This window comes from Stegodyphus dumicola, chromosome 6, assembly GCF_044657685.1.
Source record: "Stegodyphus dumicola isolate Sdum_Otavi_A_Nest chromosome 6, ASM4465768v1".
Classification (NCBI taxonomy): domain Eukaryota; kingdom Metazoa; phylum Arthropoda; class Arachnida; order Araneae; family Eresidae; genus Stegodyphus; species Stegodyphus dumicola.
Genome location: NC_140773.1, coordinates 192,017,469 through 192,036,828, shown reverse-complemented (window position 1 = coordinate 192,036,828; position 19,360 = coordinate 192,017,469). Strand labels below are relative to the sequence as shown.

Sequence of the window (19,360 nt, the reverse complement as noted above, 5' to 3'; positions counted from 1 at the left end):
ACATTTAAGAAAAAGCCTTCGATATTCCTTTGCGAGTCCTTTTATAGCCTCTGGAAAGGCGGAGCTTCCAAGAAATGACGTCAGCCTCGTCAGCCAATCCAGTTCGCTTTAAATATTTCCAGAACATTCTATAACTGTACGTGTAGAAAAGGCGGGAAAAACAACTTGACTACGGGGCTGTGGATTTAATTCCACGTACTTTCAAATAAGACACCGTCGTCATTAAAAAATAAAAAGAACACACAGTTAGAATTAAGTGTATTCTTGACTATGGAATTTTATTATTACATATATATATATATATATATATTTTCTTTTTCGTAGTAACTACTTTAGGCAGCTAGTGAAATTAAACTAAAAAGATAAATTGTTTTAAACACTAGATAAAATATATAACGGAATCATTGGGAGATTTCTATAGTTACATACTTTTGTTATACCTTTGATATTTCCCCGAAACTTATGAATTAAAATTACAAATGTCAACAAAATTATGATCAAGATGACATTGATAGGGAAGAATTCCTCGTCAATAGAGAAGTATTTCAGAGTTTTATTTGCATTATTGTTAGAGAAAACGAGAAAGACTTGAAAAGGTAGTGTCTTTAAAATTTTACAATTTATTCTAAAATACAGTCTATGGAATAAATTTCCAAAAGTTTAATATTAATATTTTTCTATTTCTATTTCTATTATTGCTACTAGTTTTAAGAAGAGTTTTCTAAATAAAAGTTTTTTAAAAAATGTTAAAACTGAACACCTTACATATAAGAGATAGTTCTACAGACAACAGCTGGAGCCATCAGTGTCATCTATGGTTTTGTGACCAGAAAAACAAGCAAAATAGAATTTAAAAATGATGAAACAAGTTTTTACTCCAAAAAACAAGCATAGCCTTTATTTATTTCTCTAACTGTTATTTGGAACTTTTTAAGCTTTTATTTGTGTTTCCTCAAGGGAGGAAGAGGAGTATTAGCGCAAACAACCTGAGTTTTTTATACAGAAGAAAAATATGATAATAGATATTTTCAAAAAAAAAATATGTTTACATGCTTACATATTGTTGCGAAATACCCAGCGGTTGCGCGAAACGATGCTTCTCCAGTGTAACAGAGAAAGATGTCTGCTGGCTCAGAAGCGTGAGTCAAAGGAGAGCTTTTGGGTTGTCAGAAAGTGGCAGGGAAAGGCACGGTTTCAGATTTGGCGCGAAATCGCCCATTTGGCGACAAAATTGGCGATATGTCATAGACGGAGCGAGAATATTCAAAACGCATTTTAGCGGTTTTCTCTGGAATATTCTCGAAGGTAGGTTAAAGCTATATATATCCTGCCTGTACTTCGAGAAAGTAGTGTCTTGAGAGATTAGCTTGACAGTGATCGAACCGAGTCGGAAGCTGTATTTTAGAGCTTTGCCTTGAAGCTGTCTTCACCGTTATAGCCTAAAGGCTGTGTTGCTGATTGTTTCAGCGTGTTTGTCTTAAATGTTCGACGAGTCTAAACGTGTCTATGGAACTGTCCTGTGTAACAGTGCTTACTCTGGTGATTAAATTGTGTTTTGATGCTTCATCAAGTGTTATCAATTCCTCCAAATCCACGAACCCGTAGAATGCAACCATATCCCCAAAAATTACAAACAGTTTTTATCAATGATTTTTCAATTCATATTAATTTAAAAGCATGCATATTAATGACAAAAATAAATCCAGTATGTATTCAATCATGAATAAAATTTCATCCACACAATTTTACAGATCTCTTGTAAATTTCAAATTCTTCATAATTCTTTTAATTTCGTTTCAGCATTTTGATATCTCTAAGCAATATTCGATTTAAGTATTTGCATTTTTCTTCTACTTTTCTCGCTCTCTACCACACAAAGGTATTTCAGTTAAACTTACTTCACTTTTTAATTGAGCATTCTGCCTTATTATATTAGTGGTTTACTAAACTCATAAATATCTGTGTTTAAAAATTAATCGCCGTCCGTTATCAGCGCGTGCAGACAACGAAATCTAACCTCAACTGTGTAAATCCTCTCATGCGGAAGATCAGTCACGCTTGAGGAATATGGCGTGCATCTGTTCAGCCAAATGAAAACCAACTTCATTTATCATCGAGATACAACGACGCAGAACCCTTCAGAACAATATGTTATGTTAAATACATCACCATCTGGCTTCGAATTGTACATTTTGAGAGATTTTGTGGTTGCAGGAGAGGGGGGAGGGAGACTTCATGAGAATAATTCTGTTTCGCGTTTTGCTTCTTATTTTTGGAAGTCTTTGAAATGCGGATGAGAATGAAGAAGATGATATACGAACCCATTTGCAGAGTGAAGCGAACGTTTCTCTGATCTGCAAATTTTCTATCAATCATGTTGACATCTCGAATGCAGGCGAACAAAAAATATTCAACCTCCTGCCCTTCCGAACCCTGAAACAAAGTTACAAACAAAGCAATAAGCAAACAAAGCAATAAATATTCTACAGAAATACTAAATTTAAATGCTAAAAACAGGAATTTTTTTGTTATCATTCCCGTCAGGTGAAAACTTGCGTTTCGTAGTATAGTTGAATGAACTTGGACTGAAAAATAACAACCTGAAGTAAGAGTAATTGTTCAGAAAGGAAGTCAATACTCCAAGATAAATCTGTGGGAAAGTTAAAACGAAAAGAGGAATCTACATTATTAATTTAAAATTTCCGAGACGAAATTTTGTTCAGCTTCCTTTCAGAATACGACGGAAAAGGAAAGGAAATTACTTTATTTCGGAATGGAAGTTTCGTGAAGTAAGTGAAATGCTATGTGTGAGTTTATGACAATTATTTTTAAGTCTCCTTGACGCCGCTCAGCCGGCATAGTGGTTAACGTCGCTGACTGCCGTGCCGAAGGGCTAGGGTTCGAATCCCGGAGAAAGCATGGATGTTTGTAAATGTATAGTGTCGGTGCGGCAGGGTGAATTTCTAAATATGCGGCGAGCCAAAAGTCCTCTTGTGTGGTTTGGTGGAAGGTAAGAGAGGTGGGAGACGGAGACCTTCGGATCCGTCATCTCGGGGTGCTCTCCATCAAATTTGAGGGCGGGACTGAGCTAAATCGCACTGTCACCTGAATGGTGTTCAAGACTGTTGCGAACGGCAGTCGTATTCTAGCGCTCCTTGCCACGAGGAATTTCGTGGGCTTGGGCTAACTACCTTAGACAAATGAGCATAAGCAACAAGTTTCCTTAACATTTAAGCCTGATTTAAACATTATCCTTTTATTTCTCTGGTGCACTTCTCATACATTCGCTCAGAGCAGAAAGTTATGAAAATTAAGAAACCTCGAAAGAAGGCTTAAAAAGCTTGGTAGATAAACTGCAATTTATGCTACGAGCGCTGCATGCTGTCTCTGACACCGCTTTGTACAAGACGGTGGTTGTAGTACTCCCGTGAATGGCTTCAATTATAATTGGTAAGAAGAAACAACAACGAGTAGAGAGAGAAACTGTTCGGTTGGTTCTTATCTTTTTCTCCGAGGACCATTTTCATAAACAAAAACTGTTGCCAAACATTGCAATTTACCGCCAGTAATGAATAAGCGTGATGTCACATCGCACATACGTTCATTTTGGTTTTATGTAATTCCGGTCAGTTCTCAATAAACAAAGTTTTTTTATGTGAAGAAGGCTGTAAGTTAACGACTATTTTCAGTTTTCTTCTTGAAATTTGAGAAAATGATTAAATTTGGGATCTACCTTCTACAGAATAGCAAGTAGTGGCGTATTATCAAAATCACGAGATCTTGTCATAACACTAATTCATCGAAATCCACTTTCCGAAGTCAAAACATCGAAAAACTCTGGATATAGGCAACACCACCTAGAACTAACTCAAGGCCACGGCGCGCAGTTCGTGACGTCACTGCAGTAGGGATACTTTCGTCCTCGCCAACTTTAAGGGTGCCTTCTTAAATATCCATTTGACAGGCTTATTTAAAAACTGAAATTTTTATATTTAATTCTCATCGTTTATAAATCTGGAAAATACCTTGCTTTCATTAGAATGTGAAGAACCGAGATTTTTATTTTTAGAATGTTTTCGATACGAATAACTAGAATTTTTAATTCCGTTAAAAGTTATTACTGATGTTACTAAATTTAATCGCTGAGAAACTCTTGTTAACGAAAGAAACTTCACACTTAATGAATCGGAATTTTATTTGTACGCAATAATTAAACAGAAAGACAATTTAAGACATGAAGGCAGGATATAGATCCTAAAAAATTGAGATAAATTCTAACTGATTTAAATTATGAAGCTAATTTACCTGGAATCATGTAGCAACATAAAATCATTAGTTGAAAACAAATATAATTAATCAGAGATGTTTATTGGTCAAGGGTCGTATTAATTATACTTACAACAATTTATGCCTTGACTAATAAACATCTTTGATAAGTATAAGTAATATATCTTATTTTTGACATATGTTGCCGAATAATAATAAATACTCATGTTTGAAACAAATAACGCTAAGCTTGCAACGATTTAAATAAGTTTTTATAATTATTTGAGACATTAGGTGCACAGAGAGAATTGCATATTATTTTGCATTTTAAATGGCAAATATCAAACCTCTGATAGAGGTCTGATATAGATCTAAATAGCTAACCTCTGATCTTTACAGGGAAATTTTATAACATGGTTTAGCAGTATTGTGTGGAAGACAAATGTAACAAATCCTAAACTGGGATATTGAACACAACAAATGAAAAACACTATCATTGCATTATTACTGCCGAATAAAATTACTAACATATAAATGCCCTTAGGATGCACTAAATTATACATTACAATTCGAAACAATTTATACAGAAATACTTTAGATAATATGTATATGCTTATTTTCAATCAGTCAACTAAAAAGAGGAAGGATTGTTTTCAATCAGTCAACTAAAAAGAGGAAGGATAGAGGAAAAGAAGAAAATCATCGAAATTGTCTTTGCAGTCAATTCAGAATTATTCAAAACTGTCTGTAAACGGGGAACGATAAATATTGCTTTTTTTATCACAGACTGCATTTCATCAAATAAAAATGTATGGCATAATATTTCATAAAGACTACATTTCTATCTTTAGAAAGAATTTAAATTGTAGTCTTTATGAAATATCATGCCATACATTTTTATTTCCATACGTATGTATATGCATGCGTATAAATGTATGACAATATATTCGATTTCTTTGGGAAAAAAAAATTGCTTCGACATACTGCTATACAAAATATACAATTAGCTACCAAAGATGAGCATAACCTTTGAATTGTCCGAAGGTGAAGAGCCAAAATACACCCAGAACTCCTTAAAAATTTATAAGCATGGGGTGAAATTGTACATAAAATACTGAATAGTATCATACTCTCTGGAGAATACCGTAAGTTTCCTTTGGATGTATTAATTAATGTTAATTGCTCCCTAATGAATTGTATGGCTTTCTGCTTATTTTCATTGTATTGTTCTTCAATATTTTCTAAAGTTTCACAAACAGAATTTATTCTTAAATTCTGCACATCACTTTTAAATTCATACGACAACAAAGCGTTTAAAATAGAAATTACCTCATCTACATTGCCAACAGATGCTGGCAAAGTTAAATTATTAAATTTTTTAAGTTCAGTTTTCCCAATGTAAACTGAAAGTTCAAGTTTTTCGTTTATTAATGCTGAAATATTTATTTCAGGGCACGGTGTTAGCTCAATAATTAAAAAGATAGCTTCCCGTGCTCTTTTAATACAGTTCCACAAGCCAGGTAGCTTTTCTTTTCCCATCTTATCTAAAAATTCAGAAAAAAGAAGAAAAGGATTTTTCTTTTTCATTCGTCTGAAACTGGGATATACTTTCAGTTACAGCCCACTGAAGATTTTTATTTTCTAGCCTTTTACGACATTCATCTGGGCTTTCTCTCACGATAAATTCCCTTGAAATATATTTTGGGCAGTTTGGGAAAATACTAGGAATCGCAAAACGTTTTAATTTGTACCTCGATAAGGGAGCAGTCACCTTCCTTCCAGTCCTTTCATCAACGAATTCTTTACATTTTGAAATGTCCTCAGGGTGAAAATGAAGGGCACAAACCTATCAGCAAGAATTTGTATACATTAAGTTTTTCGGCTTTAAACTGAGCATACATTATTAAATTTCATTAAATTTGTAGCATAAGATAATACAGGTTAGGTTATTTTAATTATGGCAAAGCCTCGAGGGCTATCTGCCTAAGGGGAGGGATGCCTTCATGGAGGACTTTCTAAGGGAAACTGGCTCGTATATACGTTACACATGGGGGAAACACCCATGCAGTCAGCCCGTTGCAGCAGGCCACTAAAATAATATAAGTTAATGTTTATTCACGACTAATAGAAAGGAAATCCTACTTATCTATTAATTGTATAAAGTGAAACAGGTACTAGTTTTGAAGAATAATGTCTAATTAGATAGAAAAATCTTTTGTCAAATAAAGTGTTGCATAAATTTAATTATTTACTTACAAAAAATACGACACACTTGTATGCAAAGATTGTTATAATCGGATTTAATTATCTAAACTAGAATTAAATACAAGATTTTGTAAAACTTCATATTTAATGATTTATGTTATATTAAATGAATTTTAAGAATATCAGGCATGAACTCACAAAAATTTAAATAACGTATTTTTTCGCATTAACATCAGAAACAAAATTGGTATTAGTTACAGAGATATTATCAAGATTTTTCAAGGTCTTCGGATTTTAATAAATACGCTGTTCCTGTGACAAATGTATCGAGATATTTAAATGCAAGCATTTTGCAACATACAAAATGTATTTACAATTTTGAATATTTATTAATCCTACATTTAATTGAACTATAGATTGAACGATTAGCATGATGATAAACAGTACTATCTGCTATAAATTAAATTAATAGTATGATTAAATCATCATACTTATATAATCACTATTAGACTTACAATAAGATTAAATATGTTTACTTTCTATAAATGTATGTACTCGCTTTAGTTTATGATAATTATAACATACTTAACACAGGAGCACTTTTTAAAGCACAGATAAGTATAAACTTATTAATTAAAAAAAAAAAAAAAAAAAAAAAAAAAACGCAACTTACCTTCGAAAATTTTGTTGGCTTGAAATTACTTCTATGAATCGCCTTTATCCATTTATTTAAGAATTCTTTCTCTTTCGGAAAAGAGAAAACCTGTACTTTTGGACCATTTGGATAGTTCCCTTTACAGTTAGGTACACAGCATGTGTAAACCATATCAAAAATTTGAAAAACAAATAATAAAGTGGAATACTTATAATATAGAAATATCTGAAAAAAGAAAGAAAATGTCGACTGTTCTTATGGACGATTTCTGACCAAGTGACCGTCAAAACTCCGGAAATCCACCCACCACAGTCCTGGGTGGGGAGAGTTAAATGAAATACAATCCCTACTAACACTGACGTCACACCTCCTCCTGAGAAACGCGCCGTGGCCTTCAGTTAGTTCTAGGAGGTGTTGATATAGGTCGGTCGCACTTAGAAGCGGTTAACACAAGGGTGCCTGGGTCAAGGCAACACCTCCTAGAACTAACTGAAGGCGAGGACGAAAGTATCCCTACTGCAGTGACGTCACGAACTGCGCGCCGTGGCCTTGAGTTAGTTCTAGGTGGTGTTGGTCAAGGACCCTACCCCTTCTGGAACACGTTCCCTTCTCTGGAAATAGGCGTAATAAAGCAGCGCTACGAAACTTAAGATTCGTGCACGCACACCTTGTATTTAAGCTAATTTTTGTGGCGCTGAGTTCACAAAGAAGGTGCCTATTTTGAGAAGGTGCCTAAACACAGCATGTTCTTATTACTGCTATTAAATAGTGAAGAATCTGTATGTAGGTTTGTATGGTCCTTTAATTGCAGAAAAACATATATGTAGGTATATATGTGGTATATGTAGCCATAAAATTTTTGAACACGCGAACATATGCACCTGAAATCCGGAATTTTGAATTTCAAATATTTCCTTTTTATTTAATGAATTTTTAATTAACAAACTCTGAACGAGTATTAGTAACACTTCGAGGTAAAACATTTTTATATTTAACGCACCAGACTGTTGATATTCTTGAAAATGTAAGATATTTATCTTTCAATTTCAATAAACAAACTCGGCTGTTTAAAAGCAATGTGTTGAACACTAATATGATGAGCTGCAAACAAGTAGAAAAATGTATGTAAACTTAACACTGCATAGGGAATTCTTAATATATACCGCTGAGCTGCTAAAATTCTTGTGATTTTGCTGTTGAATTGTATTAAGACGTAAGTGCAAAGAAAACGATGGTTAACAGTTTGTGATGTTGGGAGGCCCCAACTTGTCAGCAATAGTAGTAGTGACTGCTATGAACTAGAAATTACACAGACTCTTAAGAAGGGTTTAACTCCCTTTTATTTCACTTTAGAAGTCACAGTTGCGTTCACTCGACGCTCACAAACTACGCCGACCCGGCGGTTAAACAAAAATAGGAAAGTACAATTAAAAATGAATGACAGGATGCATAACTAACGAAGTCACTATCTACGAGGCTCTATGATTTTAACTATCTTAACCGCGTTTTAAGATACAGCTGAGATTCAGCAAACTTTCTGATTAAGAAGTTGAAAGATTTAACTAACTGCCGAAGTAGGCACACAGGCCGAAACGCGCGGTTCTTAAATTTTCTACCTAGCAACCTTCACGCTCGTGAATCAAGAAGCAAACTTACAAATCTCGTTTCCCTTCTATTTAACTCAAATTACTTCTGCTAAAAATTTGAATACTCTGCGCGTTCTACTAAAATTTACATACTGTGGCATTGGCAATTCCAGGGAAAAGTAAAGGCTTGACAGGAAAGATAGCTTTAACTTAAAATAAATGTTAGTTAAAATAAATATAAACCCTACAAGTTAAAGCTAAAAAATGAAAAAAGTGATTAGCAGTAGTGAGTGCAAGAGCAGACTATACACTGCACCTTAGCAAACACTTTTGGGCTACTGTTAAAATCTGAAACCCTCCAGAAAATTTTTTAAGTTTTTCTTTCATTAATTTTTTTTTAATTTCCTTTCTTCCTTTGTAGTGTTATTGTACATTTGTTTATTTATCTTATTAGTGCTTTAACTTACATTTGTAAGCCTAGTGATATGCTTTGTGGAATACGAGGAATTGGAATTAGAGTTAGCCACAGAAATGTAATTTAGAAAAAGCGAAGAATTAAAATAATATTTACGGACATCCAACACACAACCCGCAAAAACGACAGCTACATTTATTGCTTGTAAGTCGCTTATTTTGTTGATCAGTAGCAGACAGATTAAATTTCTAAGAAAATTAAATATCTTACGTTTTGCGAAATGGCAACACTGGCATGAGGAAGATAAAAATATTTTATTTCGAGTAATAGTAACAAATTTCATTAAATCTTTGAGTTTCCTAATTAAATTTGGAAACATGAATATATAACGCCTTTCCGAAAGACAACACGTTTCTTTTAATGCTCGTGACTGTTAATTAAAATGACATAAATTAAAATGACATTTCATATTTGTGCAAAATTGATAATTTTGCACAAATATGAAATAAATAAAAAAATTAGAAAGTCAAAACTTGGTCTTCGAGATATACAGGTTTGGGTGAAAAACCACGTATGTTTAAAACTTGCGGTTCTATGAGTCGCCATTTTTCTAACGTTCGAGGAATAATACGTACATATATGTAGATTCTTTATTATTTAACGGACATATAGATGAGCATAAAATATTTCTCTTACTGATTTTATCCCCGCTTTAGTAACAGCATAAACATTTAAATTTTTGTGTTTTTACTAAAAAATATCACATTATTCAATACTGTCATAGTCTAAAAGCCCATTTTCGTGTGAATCATTTAAAGAAAGTAGAACGTGCAGCTGCGTCAAATCTTTACAACAGGTGTTTGGTCGCGCAGCATTTCTGAAACACATTGAACAGAAAGTAGTCTTTTATTTCAGACTTTGGTTACAATTACGTACTTCTGGCAAAGGAAAACTATGTTCAGCATATGCTTGAGGTTTTCTGAAGTCTTCAGTGTACACAATTTCTGTAGAAATGGCCATTAGAACTCTCCCGCAGTAAAAGATAGCTTCATCTTTGAATAACCCTTTCGGGGGCTGCAGGTACACAAAACATGGCCCAAAGGTAGGTAGAAAACCTAAAAGTAAATTTGTAATATGTTGAGTGCTAGTACCTCTCTTCCTTAGTAGAAATTTTGGTACTTTTCTGATATGCGAACCGGATATTAATGTATAAATATATGTGTCTATACACGCATGTATACACTCATGTACATATACACACACACATACATATGTACGTACACTCAAATATATGAATACATGCATGCATGAATCTACATATATATTTCCGAATCCACTCCCGATTTCAGAAAAGTGCCGAAATTTCAAAAATTATAAAATGAAAGTAATTGCACTTTCAGCACTTAAGGTATGGGCACAAGGAAACCGTTAAATTAAAGATGATTGTTTTTGTTTTCTCTTGAAATCAAATTGTAAAATAAAACATAATTTAACTTATTCTAAACCCTACTGTAAGCTTCTTAGAGTACGCAACGAATTAGGGTCCCGTCTTTTAAGATCAACAACAAAGTACCCTGTTAGGAGTACCTGTACAAATCCCTGTACGAGTTTCTGTATGAGTACGAATACGTGTAAACGGGAAAGACCTGAATTATTTGAGACTTTTAAAATTAATTTTGTTTCATATGAAAGTTAGATAAATAGAGACTCAAGTGGTTCGGAGGAACGAAACACTCATTAATCAACTTGGTTTAATTGACAGAGCTTGTCAAGGGAAGAGTGTTTCTGTCTGAACGGTTAAACAGAGAAGATTAAAACTTTTATTATTTTTTAGTTTTGCTTTGTACAAATTTTCTGTCTTTTTATTTAGTTTTAGTTTATTTGTTTATGGGAAAGCACTCGAGAGCTACATGATTAAGGGGCGGCATGCCTTCGTGGAGGAATTTTTAAGGGCACTGGCTCTTATGCACGTTACCCACGGGAAGAAACACGGAAAGGACCATCCAACCCGTTCGCCAGCATTCGAACCCCGGTCCGAACTACCACGGTTCAGCAATTTTACCGCTCGATCGCTGGTTGGCTGAAAGAAATCGAGAAACTGTCAGTTTGGCATAAATAATGAAGTTGAAAGAGCAAAAAATTTTGGAATATAGTATTTCTAGCAATGAGAATTTGAGACCCATGCTTGTGTTTTTTCTGGTATAAAAAGAGACCTTTTAGAAATTAATGGTGTTATTTTTTGAAAATTTATTTCAAATGATATGCATAGCTCTGGTTAGCACAATTTTTAAATTTAACTTAATTTAACTTTAATTAAATGTAACTTAAAATTTAACTTATTTTACTTAATCATAAAGCTGCTCGTTCCACGTGCAGTTAAGTTATACAGAAACGAAAGATTTTAAAGAATGTAGGCAAACACACCTTTCTCTCCAGGATTTGATATTTTATCCAGAGAAACATATATTTCTCCAAGTATGTTGTTCAAAACTGTGTCACCATCTCTTAACTGTAAAACAATCGGTTCAAGAGGAAGTGGGAATTTAACTGTGAAAACAATCTGTTCATTCCAGCAAGGAACTGATGTATGTTTCTTTCTTGAAGTTGCGCCCTGAAAATAATTAAAACAATTTTTTTTTAAATCTCTTTCAGATTTTATATTACGCCCAAGGGGGCGCTTTTTTAACGTTTCGTGTGTTACCTTTATTTATTAAATATCATGTTCTTCGCACTTAAACCATAAAATTCAATTCAACAACAATATCGCAAAATATTTTAAAAAGAGCATATCTTTAGAATTTCCAACACAAAAGTCTTGGAGATAAAAATATTTTCTTTTTTTCCCCATACATTGTTGCCATTGCTCGCTTCGAAATCATTGAGTTTCTTAATCAAAAACTTATAAATGCTTTACAAAATATGAAATAGATAATGAAACAAATTCAGAATTGAAAATTTGGGCTTCCATGTACCCATGTTCGGTTGGAGGAATACGTTATTCAAAATTTGATGGCTCTAGGTACCGTTGTTTTATTACTTGCATACATTTATGCAGATTATTCATTATTTAATTTCTTTAAATATAATACAGGGCGATAATATTTGGTGGCAACAATTTGAAAAGTCATTTAGACTTTTAATGTTTTCGATACAAAATGCCAAAACGAAATTAATAGCCTTTCGGGCTGCTTAAAACATGATGTCTAATAAAACTAACATACATTTTTAGATTAACTGAGTGTTAAGTGTACTATTTAATATTATTCCGTTTGTCAGAGTTTCATGATGCCAAACCAAATTCCTTAATCCAAAAAATTTATTATCTTGTTCTAGGATTTTGAGCTTTTTTGATGTTCCTCTTCACAGAAACTGAAATATCGAAAATAGAATGACAGATTGCTTAATTTTTAATTTGCTTAATTGTTAAATTTCTGTAGTAGAAATGCCATTCAGGAATGGAAATTCTTATAATCAACTATGTTGTGAAATTCCTAGTTCTACCATCCAGCGTGAACATAACACTTACTCAAGTACCTGTGTAGAGATATAAGACTGAATTCTGTCTTGAAAGGCTTACATTTCTGTGATTTCATATAATAAAGATTAGGTTTTTCGGAATTAGCGCAATTTTTTCCAGATAAAAAAAAGAATGATGATTTATAACTGCAAAAAATTACTTATTATGCACTATTGCATACATATTTTACGTTTTAATTACGTACTTATAGTAAGAAATAAATTTAGAAGCTGAATTATCTCTCATTCTTTCTGATGAAAACTCTCAGCTCTCAGTTTATAAAAATATTCAAAGCAAGTGCTTCCTTCAACCATTTTGAGACAAAAGACAGTATTCGACAGTATTCTAACAGCAATTTTACAGCAGATTCTTCCATTGCAGGCTAATCCTACGAGCACATATTTTAAAGCTGAGTTCACGATGAAAAACAAATTGTCTCGATTTGTCTACAAATGTCCCTTGGAATAGTACTTACGTATTAACACTGTATATACACAGCGAAACTGTCACCAAGCAGCGCGATTTAGCGACTATGAATAAGCGTGATTTAGCAACACATTCATAACATACAACACACTCATAACTTTCATTTGATATAACCCCGATTGATTCTCGATAAGCCACGTTTTATTTTTATGAACAAAGATACTATTTAATTGTTTTATTGTATCTTTTCCTTGCCTTTTGAAAAAAATTAGATTTCTCTTCTATAGAAGAGCAAGCAACAGATTTTTCTCAAAGCTACGGGATCCTACCATAAACAAAAAACAAAAAGTGTATTATTGAACAGATACAGTCAGTTGAATAGGACCTAAAAAATAGCAAAATATTGGGAGAATTGTGCTCTAAACAGATCTTCCGGTAAAATCGAAGGGTCTAACAAAACAGAAGAAATGGAAGAAAAAAATTTTTAAGGAACGCAAAAACGAAGCAGATCGAATACTTATCGTTTATTAAATAAAGGGGCTCTAGTTCCAACAGAATCCCAGGAACGGCTGGGGCAATTTTGGCAGGTTCTCCTCCAAATTTCACGATTCAATGGTAATGAGCTTTCAAGTTTAACGGGATAATACGTAAGTACCCTCGCAACACAATAAAAAGAATTAAGATATAAAAATGACAACATTTCTTATTAAAACTGAAGCTTTATGTCATGCATATACGTTGCCACAGTTTGGCACGGTCTGAAAATCTGGAGACTTCTGCTAAGATGATTGGGATAATAGATACGTACCAAAATTGCTTTATATTCGAGACACCACTCAGAAGAAGACGAAAATAAAATTCAAACCAAAGATTTGCAATAAGCAAGAATTATTATATTTTTGGAAAATCAGGATTTTTTATCCAAAGGATGTTAAGCTTTGAAAATAAATTAAAGATGATATTGTGAGTAAACAGATCAACAAAAATTAAAAGCTTTATTTCCAAAATATCAAATTATGGATTAAGAATAAATAGATATCTACATCGTGTCTATATAACAAATCACAAAGTAATATTTCAGACATCAGTTCAAACACTAAAAGGAAAGGGAGTGTCATGATATCAGTATTTTTTATATTCCCAATTAGAATACTCTTCTTAAGAGGCAAATACAAGTAAGTCAAAAAGAACGAATAAACTATTTCTTCTTAAGAGGCAAATACAAAGCAAGTCAAAAAAAGAACGAATAAACTATTTCGATTATTTAAAATCTTTTATGATAAAAAAAGGATATTGTTATAGTATGTAATACTGAATTATCACACCTACATATAAATCGTTCTAAATAAGCACCAGCCTCACGTCCACTGACCATACTTTCTCAATGACTGAACACTTTTCAAAATGTATCAGAAAATTTTGGTAGTCTCAAAGCCTTTTGACATTACATTCTTCAATTTTTAGCCATGCTGATATGTCAGAAAAACTTCGTCTGCTCCATTTACTTCTAAACCAAAAACGGATACTCAGACAAGCATCGAGAACATGGATGTGCACTTACTGTAACACTCTGGTAGGACTCGATTTCGTTTGCATACTACATACAGTGTAACACACACTGAAAAAAAATCTCAAAATTTGATGATATACGTAATACTGTGATATTTCTTCAGTCTATATCTCAAGTGATTTTTCTTTAACAAATAATTGTTGTATATCAAATGTGCAAAGTAGGTTTACCTTTTTGAATTATCCTGCGTTAGAGACACTCAGAAGAAAAGGTACTGAACCTTAGCTGTTTACAAAATGATGGGGAACTCACAATGACATACAGAGGATGTTTACACATATTTAGAATGATTTCGGGCCGTTCAATTAATCTTTAAAATGTAAAGAATACTTTTTAAATGTTCGATCTGCTCCCAAGGGTTATTGCATTTCTTCTTCATTCAGAGTTTATTTTCATTCCTCTTTGACTACTTTCCACAATCCATCAGTCGTGGTGGGTCTGTGCTTAAAAAGAGCTCTTTTCAAGAGACCAAACGCAGAACGGGCAACAAGCATCAGGGGACTTCGCAGGAATAGCTTGAAAAGGTCATTATGAGAGAATCGAACGACAATCATAAACCCATTACTGAAACTTCTTTTGCATTAATGAAACCAGCACTGTACGTTTTTCTTTTCGTTTTCAATGATAAATAGATTTTTTTTTTTGTGTGTGTGTGTGTGTGTGTGTGTGTGTGTTTGTTTATTTTGTTTTGTTGTTGTTTTTGTTTTGTTGTAGTCATTTACGTGAACCCATGTTTCATCAAGTGTCATAATGTACCTCCATTTATCTCCTGCTAAATAGTTTTTATACAAGGTTCTACAAACTGTTCTTTAAACCACATGCCTCGGCAAAAGCTGGAGAACATTATATTTTTTAGCTACTTAAATTGGAAATCTCGATTTATTATTTTATTTATTGTTGCTGTAGATCTAGACTTTTCAAATGATTTCCGAATTGGCAGATTTTCTCTTGTTTCTATGATTTAACTTTAGAAATATTAGAAAACTGTATCTACCTTTTTCGGATATTCGTTTGAGTCGTCTTTCCATGCAGAAGTAATGATTGACGGTTTTCCCATTTCCGATTAATAATGCTGTTTATTCTAAACTTAGAAATTTTAATACTATACATTTCACAATGTTTTTGAATTATGGGATAAGAATATTTCTCTTTCGAAAGCGCAAACTCACACCTTTCAATCCACAACTTGTTTACATGGGACAGTTTCAAAGAAGAATAAATTTAACAGTAGGAGACGATATTTCTCATTTCAAATAATAAAGTGTTGCCTGAAATTTTTATTCCAAATCATTTACTCATTTTTTTTTTTTTAATTCTTCATCGAAAGAAGGTGATTCTAAAAAGGTGAAAACATCCTCTGTATTCACGGCCGTTTATATGGAAATAATCTGATCGCTCTGAAACAGGTGGTACTGTTTAAATCGAATCATTGAATAAAAAAAAAGCAAAAATAGTAGTGTTATTGCCAGAAATCTCTGAAATCTAAAAAATGGCATTCCAGATTAATGGGCTTACAGAACAGGAAGTGACCGCCATAGTAAAATATTATTTATGTTTTTGTGACAGTAACATTTATTGTTTAACTATTTAAATTTTTAGATTTCCTCTTGGTTTCTGCTTCTGTCACACTAATGCATCCAATTCAGTTTTTAGTAAATATCATTTACATGAGAATGTAATGCAATTTCTTCATTGCAACTTTGCAAGATTAGTTACTGTTGGGAAAGGGATTCGTTGCTATTGGGTGTATGTTTCTGAGCTATAAGTCGGTCGTTACTCTATAAGCCTTTTCGGGAAGTTAGGGAACTAGTAGACTTCTATGCGTCTGACAAAGTATTTAAAATTGTTAGCGTTGGTGAAGTTAATAAGTAGTTAGAATTGTTAATGGCTTAAAGCCAGTGTATCTATTCCCAAACTAGTAAAATTCACGTTTTTGTACTGTACGTTTACTCTGATTTAAAATGCAAGTTGGGACTTTTACTTATTGCCCATTTAAGTGGGTTATAAGTTCTTTATTCTAGTGCGGATGATAAATGGGCTGGACAGGTAGCCTCGGAAAGATTAGAGGGCGCATATTCGTTAGATCCAAAACAATTTCACAAACAGTGAATTTAAGTTTACAGCTACGCGTTGAAGGTAATAGAATGTAAATAAGAATATGTAAATAAGTTTTGCAGAGAAGACTTTATACTTTATGAGATAGTTTAAAATGCACTATAAATGATTTCTTGAAGGAATGTCCAAGGCACAACTCGTTGAAAATTACTGTTTCTCTAATAGTGAACTCTATAAGGCGATAATATCTTTTCTTATTTTTATTTAAAAATACAATAAAAATACATGCGATACATTACTTAGAACCGAAGTTCTCGACAATTGACTCCGATGCGACTTGGTGTCAGCAAACGAAAAGAACTAACACACTTTCTCACCTAATTGGCGGCGATCAATTTCGAAGTGCAAATCAACAAGTTTGGCGCAATTGCAGTTAAAGACAGCAGCAATTACTGATGAGCAGAATATGATGATTTGTGAGCTTTTCAGAATAATTACAATGTAAAAATTGCCTTACAGCCATGTCTCATTGCCTTGCGACTACTTTATATTTGGCAAGGATCTCAAATATCCTGAAGGAGATCTGCGTGAAATTAACTTAGTTGGATGATGATCTCGAGAAAGGTGATCAAACCTTTCCTGTTAGCAAAAGTAGAACCTCAAGAAGTAATCCATTGTTTAGTTGTTCAGTAATGATTACTTTCATAATTGAAGTAAACATTTTTTAGCATCTTAAAAGCAAAAATGACTTTACAGCAGGATACTTTTCATTTTCAGTTTTCAAAACAAATCGGCATTTAGACTAAACAAAATCATTTCTCATTTATTCATTCGATTATGGAATATGTCTTTATCTAACAAATAATTTTTATTTTAATGTTAAATTTTGATGTTCTTTTGCTGAAAAATCAATTTCATTTGTACTCCATAAGTGTGTGTGTACTTTAAAAGTCTTATGAAGAGGGAAATAAGATATATTCTACACGTTCTTTTAAACATACCTTAAGGCCTGCGAAAGAAACTTGCACGTATGGATCTATTAACTCAGCAACGTCCACGGATAACGTTTTTCTCACATGGGCCATTATTCCACTATCCGGTTTCGAAATGCCATCAGCTTTGTAGATTTTCACCACTAACCTTGCAAACTGCTCGTCCGTGCTGGCATCTCCACCAGCTTTCCTGCAAAGCAAAATGAAACTCTATTCTTTATGAGATCAAATCAAATTCCTTTAAGTAATCATAATAAAAGCTCAATACGGTTAAAACGTCAATATGGTTAAAAAGTTAAATTTGGAAATAATAAAGATGAAATTCACTGTGATAGCAGTTGGAAAAGATTCCGAAAAAAATTATTTTAATCGAAAGATATTTTTAATTTAAGGCCGTATTTTCTTTGAACACTGATCTACATTTTCATCCTGTAGTTTTCAAGAGTATTGTTTTAACATCTCGAAGGAGTATAAGACAGAGATCAACTTCAAAGAAAAGGTGATGAGATGACTGGGCCATCTGCCAAGACACGAGGATCTCACAATACAGATAGAGTGAAAATTTCTCATTCTTAGTTCTTGCTAAGACAGGGAAGCAAAAGAAGCGTAGTTTTTTACTTGTGTGTTGTTACTTAAGTTATCTAGCATGGTTTAAAAGAGGAAAAGATTAACATTAAAACAAAATGTTGATGCGATTCGTGTAACAGAAATTGAAAAACTTACTTCGAGAGATTTAGGGCAGGAATTTCGAATAAATAAAACTCAAATACGTCAAGTGCTAAGGGATAGAGAAGAAACAATATTGTTTGTGGATTACTAAATCAAATAAACATTCCAAGCATGCAAAATTCAGAAAACCTGAAGCATGTGAAATTGATACAGTACTGTTCAACAGGTTGTTCAGTAAGAGCAAGCAAGTTGTAAGTGGAGTATTATTGCAAGAAAAGACAAAAAAAAGTTTCGGAAAATCTGGAACTACAGAACTTCAAAGTATCAAAACCTTGGTTAGACGAATTTAAGCAAAGACATAGCTTACTACCTATGTGGTGAAGAAAATTCAGTGAATATGCAAGATCTAACAGACTGTATAAAAAAGGTAAATGAAATTTGTGAAACATATCAGGTTAAAAACATATGCAATGCAGATTGGATTATTTTGTTGAATTTTTCTTAATAAAACTTTGTGCTTCAAAGGAGAAAGGTGCTCTGGTTGTAAAATCTCTAAGGAAACGACTTTCCATGCTACTTTGTTGTAACATGAAAGGACAGCTTAAGCAATCACTTGTAATTGGAAAGGCCAAAAAACCGAGATGCTTCATACACATCAATTCATAAGCTTTATCGGTCCATTAGCTATTAAATTAAAAGTTATATGTGATGGAAATCTTGATGTCAGAATTGTTGGTTACTCTTCATAAAACAATGCCTAGAAAAAGTAGGAAGATTCTGCTATTTCTTGACAATTCGCTAGCCCACTCACCAAGTGTAAAACCGAAATTAGTGTATTTACCATTTAATGCAACGTCAGTATTACAGCCTTTAGACAAAGGTATAATTAGAAGCTTCAAAGTTCATTACAGAAATCTGTTTTTATAGCATGTTCTTTGTCAAGCTTGCCTTGAGAAAACAGCAATCAGCTTGCCGAATGTATTATTGCATTGAATGCCATTCGG

General features: G+C 33.1%; 2 protein-coding genes across 2 annotated transcripts in view; both read right to left on the bottom strand.

Moving 5' to 3' along the window:
- The window catches only part of LOC118198707 (otoferlin-like), a 228,403-nt gene that overhangs the window by 207,788 nt on the left and 1,255 nt on the right, over positions 1-19,360 (bottom strand). The window contains exons 3-6 of the mRNA XM_085819712.1: positions 17,697-17,877; positions 11,552-11,738; positions 10,039-10,242; positions 5,596-5,810 (exon numbers count right to left, since the gene is read on the bottom strand). Of these exons, the coding sequence (XP_085675838.1) occupies positions 5,596-5,810; positions 10,039-10,242; positions 11,552-11,738; positions 17,697-17,877 (787 nt within the window). The remainder of the gene's footprint in view (positions 1-5,595; positions 5,811-10,038; positions 10,243-11,551; positions 11,739-17,696; positions 17,878-19,360) is intronic.
- On the bottom strand, positions 5,813-7,511 carry LOC146996917 (THAP domain-containing protein 1-like). Its single transcript, XM_085819289.1, has 2 exons — positions 7,145-7,511; positions 5,813-6,112 (listed from the first exon to the last, which is right to left on the bottom strand). The coding sequence occupies exons 1-2, from the start codon at positions 7,295-7,297 to the stop codon at positions 5,819-5,821; spliced, it is 447 nt and encodes a 148-aa protein (XP_085675415.1). The 5' UTR covers positions 7,298-7,511; the 3' UTR covers positions 5,813-5,818.

Bases quoted from the DNA above. Each gene is read 5' to 3' on its own strand.
- LOC146996917 (XM_085819289.1), bottom strand. From the start codon at position 7,297: ATGGTTTACACATGCTGTGTACCTAACTGTAAAGGGAACTATCCAAAT. The intron at 6,113-7,144 runs GTAAGTTGCGTT...TCTTGCTGATAG, and splicing joins AGCCAACAAAATTTTCGAAG to GTTTGTGCCCTTCATTTTCA.